The 13,545-nt window shown below is 43.6% G+C and overlaps 1 protein-coding gene across 6 annotated transcripts in view; it reads left to right on the top strand.

The window, feature by feature from the left end:
- LOC149312625 (transmembrane protein 243) overlaps nt 1-13,545 on the top strand; it is a 43,374-nt gene that overhangs the window by 10,643 nt on the left and 19,186 nt on the right. For 3 of the 6 annotated variants that reach the window (XM_089525027.1, XM_089525026.1, XM_089525028.1), the window contains one exon: nt 4,854-5,192. In XM_089525027.1, the coding sequence (XP_089381153.1) occupies nt 5,115-5,192 (78 nt within the window). In that variant the 5' untranslated portion in view covers nt 4,854-5,114. Of the gene's footprint in view, nt 1-2,544; nt 2,654-3,401; nt 3,532-3,710; nt 4,776-4,853; nt 5,193-13,545 lie in introns of those variants that run through there. The other 3 variants (XM_089525029.1, XM_089525025.1, XM_089525030.1) reach the window with 3 other exon arrangements.

Raw genomic sequence — 13,545 nt, 5'->3', positions numbered from 1 at the left:
TTCTAAGCCTTCACTAATAAGCTATTGAAGGTTCTTTTCTCTGCGATTTGGTATTCAAAGGTAGACTGACCTGGATTTGGATGCTCTATTTCACTTGAAGCTTCAACTGCTGGATGCTGAAAAGCCCTCCCTGGGAAGCAAAATGAAAGAGGATCTCAACATGAAAATCAGAGTTCCTGTTTCCATTAGAGACAATGGTAGAATGATGGACAATTAAACTGTGCCATGAAAACCCATGGGACAACCTTAGGCAAGTCACACACTCTCAGCCTTAGAGGATAGCACTTGCAAACCCCCTCTGAAGAAACCTCCCAAGAAAACTCTATGATTGGTTTCCTTTAGGGTTGCTGTAAGTTGGAAATGACTTGAAGGCACACAACACACACAGGTAAATGTGGTGATGCTGCCCACAAAGTTGTGCACCTTCATAGAATCATAGAGTTAGAAGAGAACACAAGGGCCTTCCAGTCCAACTCATCCCCAGTTCCCTAAGTCGTTCCTCATAGGACATGGTTTCCAGACCCTTCACCATTTTAGTCGCCCTCCTTTGGACACGCTTCAGTTTCTCGACATCCTTTTTGAATTGTGGTGCCCAGAACTGGACACAATATTCCAGGCGCGGCCTGACCAGAGCAGAATAGAGTGGCACTACTTCCCTTAATCTAGACACTATACTTCTATTGATGCAGCCTAGAATTGCATTGGCCTTGTTAGCTGCCACATCGCAATGTTGACTCATGTTCAATTTGTGGTCTACTTGGACTCCTATATCCCTTTCAGATGTAGTCTCATTCAGCCAAGTGCCCCCCATCCTATATCTGTGCATTTCATCCCCCCCCCCCCCCAGTGCAGTACTTTACATTTCTCTGTGATGAAATTCATTTTGTTAGCTTTGGCCCAGCTTTCTAATCTATTTAGGTCATTTTGAATTTTGATCCTGTCCTCAGGGGTATTAGCTGTTCCTCCTAATTTGGTGTCATCTTCAGATTTGATAAGCATGCCCTCTATTCTTTCATCCAAGTCATCCATAAAGATGTTGAATAGCACTGGGCCCAGGACAGAGCCCTATGGGACCCTACTGGTCACTTCTCTCCAGGATGAAGAACCATTGCTGAGCACCTTGAGTGCCTACTCATCTGAGAACCGTAACATCCTGAGCACACAAAACAGGGATACCCTTATTGGGCCAACCAAAATGCACAATATACATGTTGCAAACTTGTTGTTTTCATTTGAGGGTGGCCCAAAGGTGGGGTTTTCTTGACAAGATTTGTTCAGAGGGGGTTGCATTGCGGTTGGCCCAATAAAAGTATCCCTGTTTTGTGGATGTTGGATGTAATTGCACCTTGCTATTTAGCAGGCTTGCAGAATATATGGCCTGGGGGGCGGCCCACAAGGATGTGGAATAATGTCAAGGCTCCTCCGCTGCTTGGCCTCCTCCACATAGCCCTCTTCAGGACGAGGCCAAGCAGCGGAGGAGCCTTGACATTGTTCCACATCCTTGCGGGCTGCCCAAAATCCTTTGGCAGAGGAGGATGGAATTAATGTTAATTGTATCAATAGTATCAATTAATATTCATAATTAACACTTAATAAATTAATATTCAATTAAAACCTATTTGTGACCTGAATAACTTATTTTAATTTTGGCCTCCTACCGTCAAGTGGCGCAAGTCTGGTCTACTCTTCCCTCCATATCTGCGACTTTGATATTTGCAGATTTAATTATTCACGGATTTGATTAATATGTTTCCTCTAGGAATGTCTAGGTCCTCCAGTACAACTCTATGGTCAACTTTAAAAGTTGCACTGAAAGGCCTAGAGATTCCTAGAGGGAACACTCTACTAGGCCTTTGTAGCTCCTCCAGTGCAGTTCTATGGCCAGTGTCTGTCGGACGTTGGCCGCAGATTTGCACTGGAGGACCTAGAGATCCCTAGAGAGCTGTCCTCTCAGGTAAAAACATGGTGTTTTCGTTATTTGCAGCTTTTCCATGTTCACAGAGGTCTTGTGCCCCTAATTGTAGCAAATATGTGCATAGCCAAAGTGGAGCCAGTGTGCGTAGTGGTTTGAGTGTTGGATCAGGGTTCGAATCCCCTCTCAGCCTCGAGGTCACTGGGTGGGCAGGTCACACTCTCTCAGCCTCAGGGGAAGGCCTTGGCAAAAGAAAAACAACCACCCTCTGAACAAATCTTGCCCAGAAAACCCTATGATGGGTTTCAAGCCTTTGGGGAAAGGACTAGAAGTCACCAAAACCACACTGTAGCCAACAAGGAGATGTCCTCTGAGCACAGGTTGACTTTAAGGAAGGAGGCCAATCATCCTATTTAAAAAGGGAGAGAGAGAGATTGAGAAAGAGGGAGTCATGCCATGCCATCCTGACTCCTCCCTGCCTTTGATTGCAAAGAGAGAGAAACCCAGATTTGCAGCAGGGTGCAGGTATTCCCTGGTTTGTGATTGGCTCCAGGAGGAGGCCAATCAGCTCCGCAGGGGAAGAAGGCAGGACTTGATAGAGAGGGAGGGAGGGCAGGAGGAAGCCGGGGAGTTTGCGACAGTGCTGCTGGGTTAATTAGGGGGAAGGCAGGAACTTGCAGCACTAGCCCCAGTGGAAGCAGCAGCAGCTTTGATTTCAATGGGGCTCTGCATGGGAAAAAGGTAAGAGACGGCGGTGGAACGTTGGCGGGGCCAGCGTTCCATTTTGGAACGTCGGAGCGTTCCATTTTGGAACGTTGGTGGCATTTGTCCCCCTTCTAGGCACGTGCCTAGTTTGGCTCCAGAGATCAAGTTGGAGGGAAAGAGTAAAGATCTGAATTTATTGAGGGGGAAAGAAGCCAATCTTGGCGTCCACATGGTAGGAATAATCCGATTTGAGACCGGTTTAACTGCCAAGGGCTCCAGGCTATGGCATTCTGAGAATGGGAGTTTGTGGTGGCACCAAAGGTGCCACCACAAACTCCCATTCCCAGAATGCCATAGCCTGGAGCCCTTGGCAGTTAAACCGGTCTCAAACTGGACTATTTCTGCCATGTGGATGCAAATCCACCTTATTTAATCTTCTAACCCTCCTCTCCTTGTTTTTCCCTTGTAAACAAAAACTAAAGAAGGGGAGATTTTGGGTGTCCCTAGTTGCTGCAGTTTTCTGGGCAAAGAAAAGGTTTATATTTAGTCACTTTATAAAGAGGAGGGGGTTGGGGGCAGAACTTGAACTCGGCTCCCTTTGCTGCAACTGGCTAAATCTGGTGGGAAGGGTGAAAAGTGATGGCGCTCTGATTTAAAAGTGGAGACCATTGAGAGATCACTGGGAGGACACCATAAAATGGGGCTGGGGGGAATTGAATGAAAGGAACCAGCCATGCAGCCACTAACTTTGCCTTCTTCTTCTTTCCTTCCTTTCCTCCCAAAGGAATTCCTCTGGCTTTGGATTTGTTCTTGGCGGAGGCAGGGATGGAAGCAAACACTTCCCCATCAGAACCAAGATTGGCTTTCTTGGTTTAAAGAAACCCAAGGCTGGCCTCCCAGGATTTCAGTTCTTGGTGGGACTAAGAAACCAGTTGTGTTTGTCTTGGTTGACTGTTGGGTCCCTGTTGACTGCAAATCCTTGGCACCCCTGCTTTTGGATCATCGCTTTCAGGGTTCCTTTATTCCCTGGGAATTCTCCCCATAGAAGAGACTCCTGTTCTGTCTATCTCAGAGTGCATCTGCGCTGTAGAAATAAATGCACTTTGACACCACTTTTTCCCTCCATTGGCAGTCTCAAACAGGTTTATCTCTGTAGTGTGGATGCCAAGATTGGATTCCTTCCTCTGCTCTCGTCCCCAACTAAATTCAGATCCTTTCCCCCTCCGACTTCACCAAACTAGGCAGTCCAACGCCAGCGACACTCTTTAACTGAGAAGGCTTGTAAAGCTACAAATCCCAGGATACCACAGGATGGAGCTACAGCAGTTAAAGTGGTGTCAAAGTGCGTTATTTCTACGGTGTAGTTGGGAAAGAGGCTCTGTCAGCACATCTAGCAACAGGAGGCGGTCATGGGATACTGAAGGGGGTTCTAGAGGGTGGACTGTATTCACCTTTGGGGTGCTTACTCCCTATGGGAAATTTCTCCCCAGCAAGGGAGAGAAAACCCTTGAGTCCAGGGTGGTGGATTATCCTTTGCTGGGAAGTTTTTACCATCAGGGAGTACTGGAAGCTGAAGTTCTGTAACTGCAGTTTGAAGGGGGTACAGTCCTCTGAGAACCAGCCTGGCATCATGGTTTGAGTGTTGTACTAGGTCAATGGGAAACCAGGGTTTGAATCCCCCACTTGGCCATGAAAGCCCACTGGGGGACCTTGGGCATGTCACAGGCTCTCAGCCTCAGAGGATGGCCATGGCAAAGAAACAGGCCAAGAAAACCCTGTAATAGGTTCACCTTAGAGTTGCCATAAATCGGAAATGTCTTGAAGCCACACAACACACACACATATAGAGTCCACTCTGCCACCTCCTTCTCTGTGGCCAAAGAGAAAACTGGAGTATCCCTTGGGAGTCAGGAACCTGTAGTCCTCCAATTTCCATCCTCTTCCGGAAGCCTGAGTGCTGAGGCCGATGGGAACTGGGAATCTGTGGACCTTTGGGGAGTGCTGCAATTTTCCCATTTCTGTTTTATTTATATATATATATATATTTAATTTTCTTCATTAAATTTTACTTTAATTAAAAATAATTTCTTTTTTAGAAGGGGATAAAATGCGCAAAACAGTGCAATCCGCAGCTTTTCCTATTTCCAACAGAGAGCAAGTGTGTATCTTTAACAAATTGGCCATGCCAATATAAAGAATATACAGGTCTTCTAATCACATTTGTGTCTCTCCTCAGCTGCTGATCATGAGGAAGAAAGCTGAGGCGTGGTGGCAAGGCTTGGATTTCTGGCTTTGAGTCGCAAATCGTACGTCGGGTCTGGCGCTCGAGGAGAGATGCATGAATAAACTCTTCACTCCGCCTGGTGCTACATCTGTGCTGTGAGCTTCAGGCATCTTTCAAACAAGGGATGGCTTTGTTCTGAGAGCTTCTGCCTATGTGGGAAAGAGCAAATTAAATAAGAGAAAGATTGAACTTGAGAGAAGGTTTGGGGAAATAATGGAGGACTTCACTACCAGGACCTATGGAACCAGAGGCCTGGACAACAGGCCTCTCTTTGGAGAAACGTCACCAAGGGTAAAATGAAATCTATCACATTTTGCTTCTTTAACATGTCTTCAGCCCTTCAGAAGCCAGGTCTGTTTGCAAAGCTGGCTCAAAGGCAACTTGTTACGCTCCAAAGTTGCATCGGTGTGCGCTGGAGTCCTTTGCAGTCTTGCAACTGATGTGGGCTACAACCTGGCCAATGTGTGGCTGTTTGCGGCAGTCCTAAAGTTTCACTTAACATTCCCTTAACACTGCAAAGAACTTTGGGATGCACTCCTCTGCTGGTTCATTGATACCTCCAAAGCAGCTCCTGCCTAAGCAGCTGTGGAAGAAAAATTGCTGGAAAGGATGCATTATTTTTTCCAGCATTTTTTCAAATCCTCAGTGGCATATGATGTCAGTAGCTGGTAATGTCTGACACACCTTTTCACCAAACAAGATGGATTGTGAAATGTGTACAAGCCTTGCACCAAAAGCATGCCTTTAGTATGCAGTGTTACATTTTTGCTCAGTTTGGGCTTTCCTGATAATGAAAAGCTTCATGCTGCAGTGATCTGACAAAGTATTTGCCATGACGGACATACCTTGGAATTTCCTTATGTTGAATGGGATTACTTCAAGGGCCTTTCTCTGGAACCACCTGGAATTTTGTGTGGTTGTTGTTGTGTGCCTTAAAGTCCTTTCCAACTTATGGCAGACCTAAGACGAACCTATCATGGAGTTTTCTTGGCAGGTTTCCTCGTAGGAAGGTTTGCTCTTGCCATCCTCTTGAGGCTGAGAGTGTGTGACTTACCCAAGGTCACCCAGTGGGTTTACGTGGCTGAGCCAGGATTTGACCGGTGGTCTCCAGAGTCATAGCCCAATGCTTAAACCACTATACACTACCTCTTGATCCATGTAGCTAGAAGCTCTGGATTACCTGGTATTTTCCTATGAGTTGTCATGCTTTTCCATTACCAGTCATGCAGAGTGCAAATAATCTTACTCTTGGAATTAAAGAATATTGGTGTCTCAGTTGCTTAGTATTTACTAATCTAATCAAAAATCTCTTTTTATAAGGGACTAAGGAGTTGTATGGGCCAGCGGTAGACAACCTCTTGCATATTTGTACTGTCTCTAGCTTTTTTCTCATCCATTGTGTTTTCCCCAACAACTCCCTTTTATTATAACTTTGCTATATTTCTGCATCCTAATGGTACCAGAGTACTGCATTCTGCAGGCCATAGGAAAGGCATGCTTCATACACTGCATGCAGAATATCGATGTTAGGTCCTGTGTTTTCAGTTGTAGTCTTTCCAGGTAACTAATACACACACACACACACACACACACACACACACACACACACACACACTGCCATGCTGTCTGCATATGCCTGAATACAAGAGAATCTGTGATCAAGAATGCCAGTGCTGAGTACAACTTAAATGATAGCAATTTGAGATGTTCCCTAACATCTCTAGTGATGCTGCAGTGCATGATTTCAGAGATGCTCCCTGACTGATGCCATGTGGTTCCTAGAGGTGTGTCTGAGCATCTGCTACAAGTTTATAGAAGAAGGGAAAGCCCCCCTAGTAGCTTTTCCAGCCAGCATTGCTAGTGCTGAGCACTTAGGGGAGTCGAAACCAAACAACATTTATAGAGGGTAGTATTGGATATTGAAGACTGCATCTGAGATTGATTGACTGATGGGTATCTATAGAGCTAGTCCAAACAGTTTATGTACCTTCTCTCTGCCTGCTTGCAGAAGTTATTGCTTGAAATTTTAGTGGGATATATTCTGTTCGTCCTTTTCTAGCCCCCATGTTTGTCTTTTGCAATATATCAGACATTTATATGGAAACTTACAGCTTATTATAAGTTGGGAATGCAAAGTCTTTGCTTTCCATTTGTTTTGGACTTCAGTTCCCAGATCATTTGTTAAGTCAAAGGTTTCCAACTCTTGTAATTTTTAGAAGCCAACAAAAGAAAAGGGAAAAAAGAGAAAATGTTTAGTAGAGATGGGGAGGGAAAAAAGCATACAAGCACAGCTTATCTTAAAAGTTTAGATAAAATGTAAACTGTTGTTCCAAAAGTTATAAACCTGGAGTATTTCTCAACTTAACTTTCAGCTTGGTTTTCACAAAAGCATTTTGAGGAATGAATTAATCTTGTTAATATAATAAATATTTCACTTTCTTAGGAAGCCATTCAAAAATATTTGGTACTGTATTTGCATTTTTCTAGAGCTGTTTTATCTTAACTTTTTCTGAAGCAATGTCATGCAATCTGGATTTTGGAGAGAAGGTTAAGAGGTGATATGACAGCCCTGTTTAAATATTTGAAGAGATGTCATATTGAGGAGGGAGCAAGCTTGTTTTCTGCTGCTCCAGAGAATAGGACCCAGAACAATGGATGCAAGCTCCAGGAAAAGAGATTCCACCTCAACATTAGGAGGAACTTCCTGACAGTAAGGGCTGTGGGACACTGGAATACACTCCCTCAGAGTGGAGTGGAGTCTCCTTCCTTAGAGGTCTTTAAACAGAGGCTGGATGGCCGTTTGTCGGGGATTCTTTGATTGAGAATTCCTGCGTGGCAGAATGGGGTTGGACTGGATGGCTCTTGTGGTCTTTTCCAACTCTATGATTCTATGAAAACAATGCAGATATCTGGATGTTTTGTTGCAGCAGCAGCTCTTGGGTGAATTATTTGTTTTTGTTGTTGCTACTGTTGTTGTGTGCCTTCAGGGGTTTCCTTGGCAGGATTTGTTCAGTGGAGGTTTGCCATTGTAATTGAAGCAAATGGATAGGCAGAAAAACGATAGGTTTAATGTTGGGCTTCTTTAGTGAATGTTGAAAAAGAGCCAGTTTCAGTTCTGTGTAGGCAGCATGTGCTTTGCCTGTGGATCTTTTAAGAGTACCTTGGAAAAGTTTCCAGAAATTTAATTGTGCTTGTTGCCATGTTGAACAAAGAGAATCCAGAAAGTAGCATTGTTTCACTACATGTAGGAGATCAGGGTTTGATTTCTGGCTCGGCCATGAAACCCACTGGGTGACCTTTGGCAGGTCACACTCTCTCAGTCTCCTGGGAAGGGAATGGCAAATTTTCTCTGAAGAAATTCTGCCAAGAAAACTCCATGGTAGGTTTGCCTTAGGGTTGCCATAACTTGGAAATTACTTGAAGGCACACTGCAACAAAAGCAACAAAGACTAAATGGCATGAGGCACAATTCTGAACTGCATAGTGTTAGTAATTTGATCTTAGAGGTAGAAATTAAAAACAAAGCATAAATGGAAAATGAGAGTTAAAGGAAAAGTTTGTCATTATTAAGAAGCTGGAGATGACTTCTTGTTTTCTAGGTATTGGCTTTGGAGCAAACTTAATCATTCTGTTGTTGTTGTTGTGTGCCTTCAAGTCATTTTTTACTTATGGTGACCCTATCATGGGGGTTTCTTGTAGGGATTTGTTCAGAGGAGTTTTGTCATTGCCTTCCCCTGAGTGGGTTTACATGGCCAAGCAGAGAATCAGGCCCTGGTCTCCAGAGTCACAATCCAGCACTCAAACCACTACACCACACTGACTCTCTAATCCTGGGCCAATGTATATGTTACTTTAATTTTATTGTGTGTTGACCTGAGATCTTTTGCTATAAGGTGGGAATATAAATATTTCAGTAAAATAAAATATGTCTACTCAGGAATAAACCCCACTGGGCTTGGTGATACTTACTCCCAAGTAAGTGCACATAGAGTTATTGTTACCCTGCTCATAAAAAGGGATGGAGAAGGTGTTGTTGGACTATTGATTCCCAAACTTTAGTCCTCCAGGTAATTCTGACTTCAACCCCCAGGATTCTTGCTTTTGGCCACGGTGACTGGAGGACCAAAGTTTGGGAATCAGTCGTATAGAGCTTGAAAAAGATACCACATCAGACTACAGCTGCCATTTCTTGATCAGTAAACTGCTGCTGACAGATTATGACTGTTCAAAAATCATGAATATAAAAGTTTGTCTCCCATTTTCCTCCATCCCCTTAACTGGTAACAAAGTGGAGGGGGATATTAATACAGCAAATGGACTGACAATGGGAGCTGCCAAGCCAGATAGACTAAGTTTGTGTGGATGTGTAAGACTGTGTTTTACAGTTGGCTTGTTACTTGCTGTGTCTTGTTTTTGTTTTAAAATCAGACTTCATATTGCAGGAGGGGAAAGTAAGAAGCAGTGTAGAACAGGAGGGATTCATTAAAGTTAGGGTGTCATGTAGTGGTAAAATATCTGCTGTTGATTTACTCCTGTGGTTTGGCATAGATTGTTGTCTATTGACAGCAATTGGTGTGAGTGTCACTATGAAATGATGCCTCCAAGGCCTCAACAAGGCCATTTGCCCTGCAGAGTAGGATTGCTCTCTAGCAGGTATAATGAGGAGTGGTCATCCTTCTTCCTAGCATTTTAGTCATAGCAGTGGAAGGAGAGCATTTTAGTAGTCGTTCTGTGATCCCCATTACCTTCCCAGTTCTGTGGTTGGATCAAAGGGCTTGGCATGGTTTGGCGGTTGTGTTCTCCATGCCCCTTGAGATACTTGGCCATGCAGAACCAAGCTGCTACCAACCACTTCTATCCTGTCCTGTTTCTGAAGCATCAAAGACAGCTGTGGGGATGGTTGGACCTCTGCTGCCAAAATAGTCTCCTTCAATAGCAATAACATTTACATTTGTATACTGCTTCATAGTGAACTCAGCACTCTGTAAGTGGTTGTCTCAACAAGTTGGGTACCCATTTTAGTGTCCTATGAAAGGATGGAAGGCCGAGTCAATCTTGGAGCCCTGGGATCGAACTCAAGTTGTGATATCCAACAAGCTACTCTCTTCACTGAAAAGGGAAGATTGGTAGATATGTGGGTGGTTACTACAAGTAGTGGTGCCCAGCTGGCTGCTCACTCTGCCTGCTTTGGGGGCAAATCTTTTTTAGACTGCAGCTTCTGCACTCTCCAACCAGTGTGGTGGAGGACTCTGGGAAGGTAGTGTCCCAAGTATCTTTTCCAAGTTGTGGTTGTGGGGCAGAAGGACCTGATTGGGGGAGGGAGTCTGTAGGATAGTCAGTGAAACTGTTCATTTGGCTGGTCAAAAGTAGTAGACACCCCTACTACTTTAAATGAGGTGAGTTGTGTAAGTTATATGAAAGGCTCTTGATTCTGAAATCTATTTTTATATTCTCTTCCCTCTCTTTCTCTTCTCTTTTTGTGCATTTATTTTCCCCCACCCAGCAGTAGCCCCATCTTCCATTCAGCTTTGCTTTCATGTTAGGTAAAGCTTGCAGAGAAGAAGAATGATCTGCCGAGAGCCAAGTGATGCCTGAGCAAAGTTATGTTCTAGAATGTCAAAGGAGCACCATAAACTACATGTGGCCAACCCTACCTGAACTGTGGCAATAGTGTGTCCCTTTCTCATTGCTAGAAATGAGCACAGTGCAAGGTAGAAAACCAACATCCACTTCTCTCTTCCGCTTCCCAGTGTTTCTCAACATGTGTTTACACAGGGGTCCTAATTTGAAGGTCAATAGTGTGAGTATATACCATCACAGTCCCATGCATCTCAATTCATTAGTGAGACCTAGTGATTTATATCTATTATGTCTGTGCATCGAGTTGCTGCCTAAAAGCCCTTTCTTACGAGTTCTCTTTTGGCATGGGCGATGCTACATGACAGTTACAACTTGTGCCAACCAGAACATATGGTAGGAATACATATTGCCATTTCCTTTCATGTTGGCATTGCTCAGAGAATGGGAAGGAGGTAAATAGCATGAGGTACTTGGCATCTGGTCACTATTGCCACAGCGCAGGTAGGATTGGCCACATGTAGCTCCATTGACATCTCTAGAATGTCACTTTGAGCAGGCACCAGTTGGCTTTCTGTTTTTGATCTGGCAACTATTCTTCTCTGCTAGCTTTACCTAACACGGAAGCAAAGCTGAATGAAAGATGGGCTACTGCTGGTGGTGAGGTAAATGCACAAAAAGGAAAGAGAAAGTAGATAACAAAGAAAACACAGGGCTCTTCTGTTGTCTACATTCTGCATGGGTGCTGGAGACTCCTTTGCTTAAAAGTGAGTAGGAGTGCTGTGTATGTGTCATTAAACGTAAGAGTCAGCATGGGCAAAAGTGGGAGCAACTACAAATGAGTAGAATGGGATAAAATGAATAGATAAATGCAAAGCAAGGGGAGGAGTAAGGAAAGAGCCTGTTTTGGCTCTCATGCACGAGGAACAGAATCAGGGGTGGTGTCCTTCCTATGTTCTCTAATCATCAATGTGTCTATATTGACATTGTGGTTAGCTGCATTTAAAATGGGCTTGCTTGCTCTTATGCCAGTCTTCCAGATGTTGTAGAACTGCAATTCATGCTCTCTGAGCATTAGCTATTCTGGTAAAGCCTGGTGGACTAAAACAAAGTCTAAAGGGACACATGCCCCAAACCTTTCCTTGTGCTTGGCTTAATCAAAGCACTTTGACAATTACGGGTGTTCTTGCTCCTGAGGAACATCTCTCCTCTTGATAGTGAGCAATCCCTACCATCTCAATTCAGAAATGTCTACAAAATGAAGCTACTAAGACACTTTTTGAGCCAGCTGTCTTAAACCTAAGGAATACAAAATAATCTTTCGATAGCCAGAGGCACTCTGCCATTTTGTGAAGTGAGCCTTCTAGTAGAGAAGCAAGCCATTGCTAAAGGACAGGTGAGAGTGGAAGCAACTCTACAACTTCATCCCCCCCTCACAAATCTAGTCTATGCTGTAAGGGGAAACTCTTGTCTTGTGTGCACAGTTATGACAGACTTTTCCCACAAATGTTAAAGCAAAGGAAAACAGATTGCATCTTCCAGCTACAGATTTGCTACTAACAGATTTGTGCTCCAGTGAATAGCCAGCTTGCTAAAATGACAGTTTTGGCACTCTCCACATCCTTCTGACTAGGGTTAGTTGGATGGGTTTCTTTTTGAGACTAAAAATCCTAGAACCACCTAGCCTATATCCATGTTGGCTGGAGGATTATGGGAGTTGTAGTCTAAAAAGGAAAACTTCCCAAGCTCTGTTTTGGGTTCTTAAAAAGAACTACACCAACTATTAACTTGTGTTGTTCCATACCTAACAATAAAACTTTTACACTAGCCACCATTTCTGATATGCACAATTGCCTTCTGCACAACTCCTGCTTCTGATCCCAGTATAAATTAATTCTTTGGATTTAACACTGAGTGATTCTAGCACAACCCACCCCCAGATTCTAAGAATGGGTCTTGTCTTTTCCCTTGGAATTGACAGACATTTAGCATTGTGGCTTCTTTATTTTCAGTGAAGAATTTTTACTCCCCTCTGAATTCTTTTCTAAATGTCTTTTATGGTGAACACAGATTTCATCTCTTGTCTTGTTTTACAATTACCTTTTAAAAGTGTTTGCAGATTCTGTGATGTACCACACATCTGAGTTTCAATAGTTGTATAGCTGGGTAGGATTCAGGCTTGAATTATGGTGCCATAACTTCTTACACTGTTTTGGTAACTGGTGAGAGTTTGGGGAGAATCAGTCTGCTGACAGCCTGTTCTTCAGTTGGCTGGGGATGTTAAGACTATGTCAACATCTCTTTTGCTTTCTTTCTCTTCTTCTTTGATGGCAGCTAAAGACCATGGCATTGACCAGACCTTTTGATAAATCTTTTTCTTTCCTGAATTACTCCTTGCCACACTAAGTTATTGAAGAGCAGATTACATTTTGGTGCTATACACTTATGTGCATGTGTTCTAATACTTCTAATTACTTGCTGATTAAAATCATTAGCGCTCCCAGCACTTACAGATTTCTTTTCTTTGTTTGTTATTGTTGTTAGATGCCCTTGAGTCAGCCCCAACTCAAAGCAACCCTGTGGATGAGACACCTCCAAGACTCCCTATCCTCCACTGCTCTGCTCAGTCCCTGCAAACCCATGTCTATGACCCCTCTGACTGAGTTCATCCACCTTGTTTGTGGTCTTCCCCTCCTCCCTGCTACCTTTCCTAGCATTATTCTTTGTTTTGTTTTGTTATGATCGATGCCTTCTCATTATGTGGACAAAATATGACAGCCTTAATTTGATCATCTTGGCTTCCAAGGAGAGTTCTGGGTTGATCTGTTCAAGGACCAATTTGTTTGACTTTCTAGCACCACATCTCAAATGTGCTGATTTTCTTTCTGTCTGCTTCCTTCACTGTCCAGCTCTTGTATCCGTACATGGTGATGGGGAATATTGTTGCTTGCAAGCTTCTGACTTTAGTGCTCTGTTGTATATCTTTGCTCTTCAGCATCTTTTCTAATTCTTTCACAGCTGCCCTACCCATTCCTAGTTTTCTTATTTCTTGACTGAAGTGCCAAAT

The sequence above is a fragment of the Sceloporus occidentalis genome, unplaced genomic scaffold (assembly GCF_023333645.1).
Source record: "Sceloporus occidentalis isolate IW3139 unplaced genomic scaffold, rSceOcc1.0.p SCAF_5, whole genome shotgun sequence".
Lineage (NCBI taxonomy): Eukaryota > Metazoa > Chordata > Lepidosauria > Squamata > Phrynosomatidae > Sceloporus > Sceloporus occidentalis.
The sequence above is the reverse complement of the archived record's forward strand: the minus strand, read 5'-3'. Positions and strand labels throughout refer to the sequence as shown.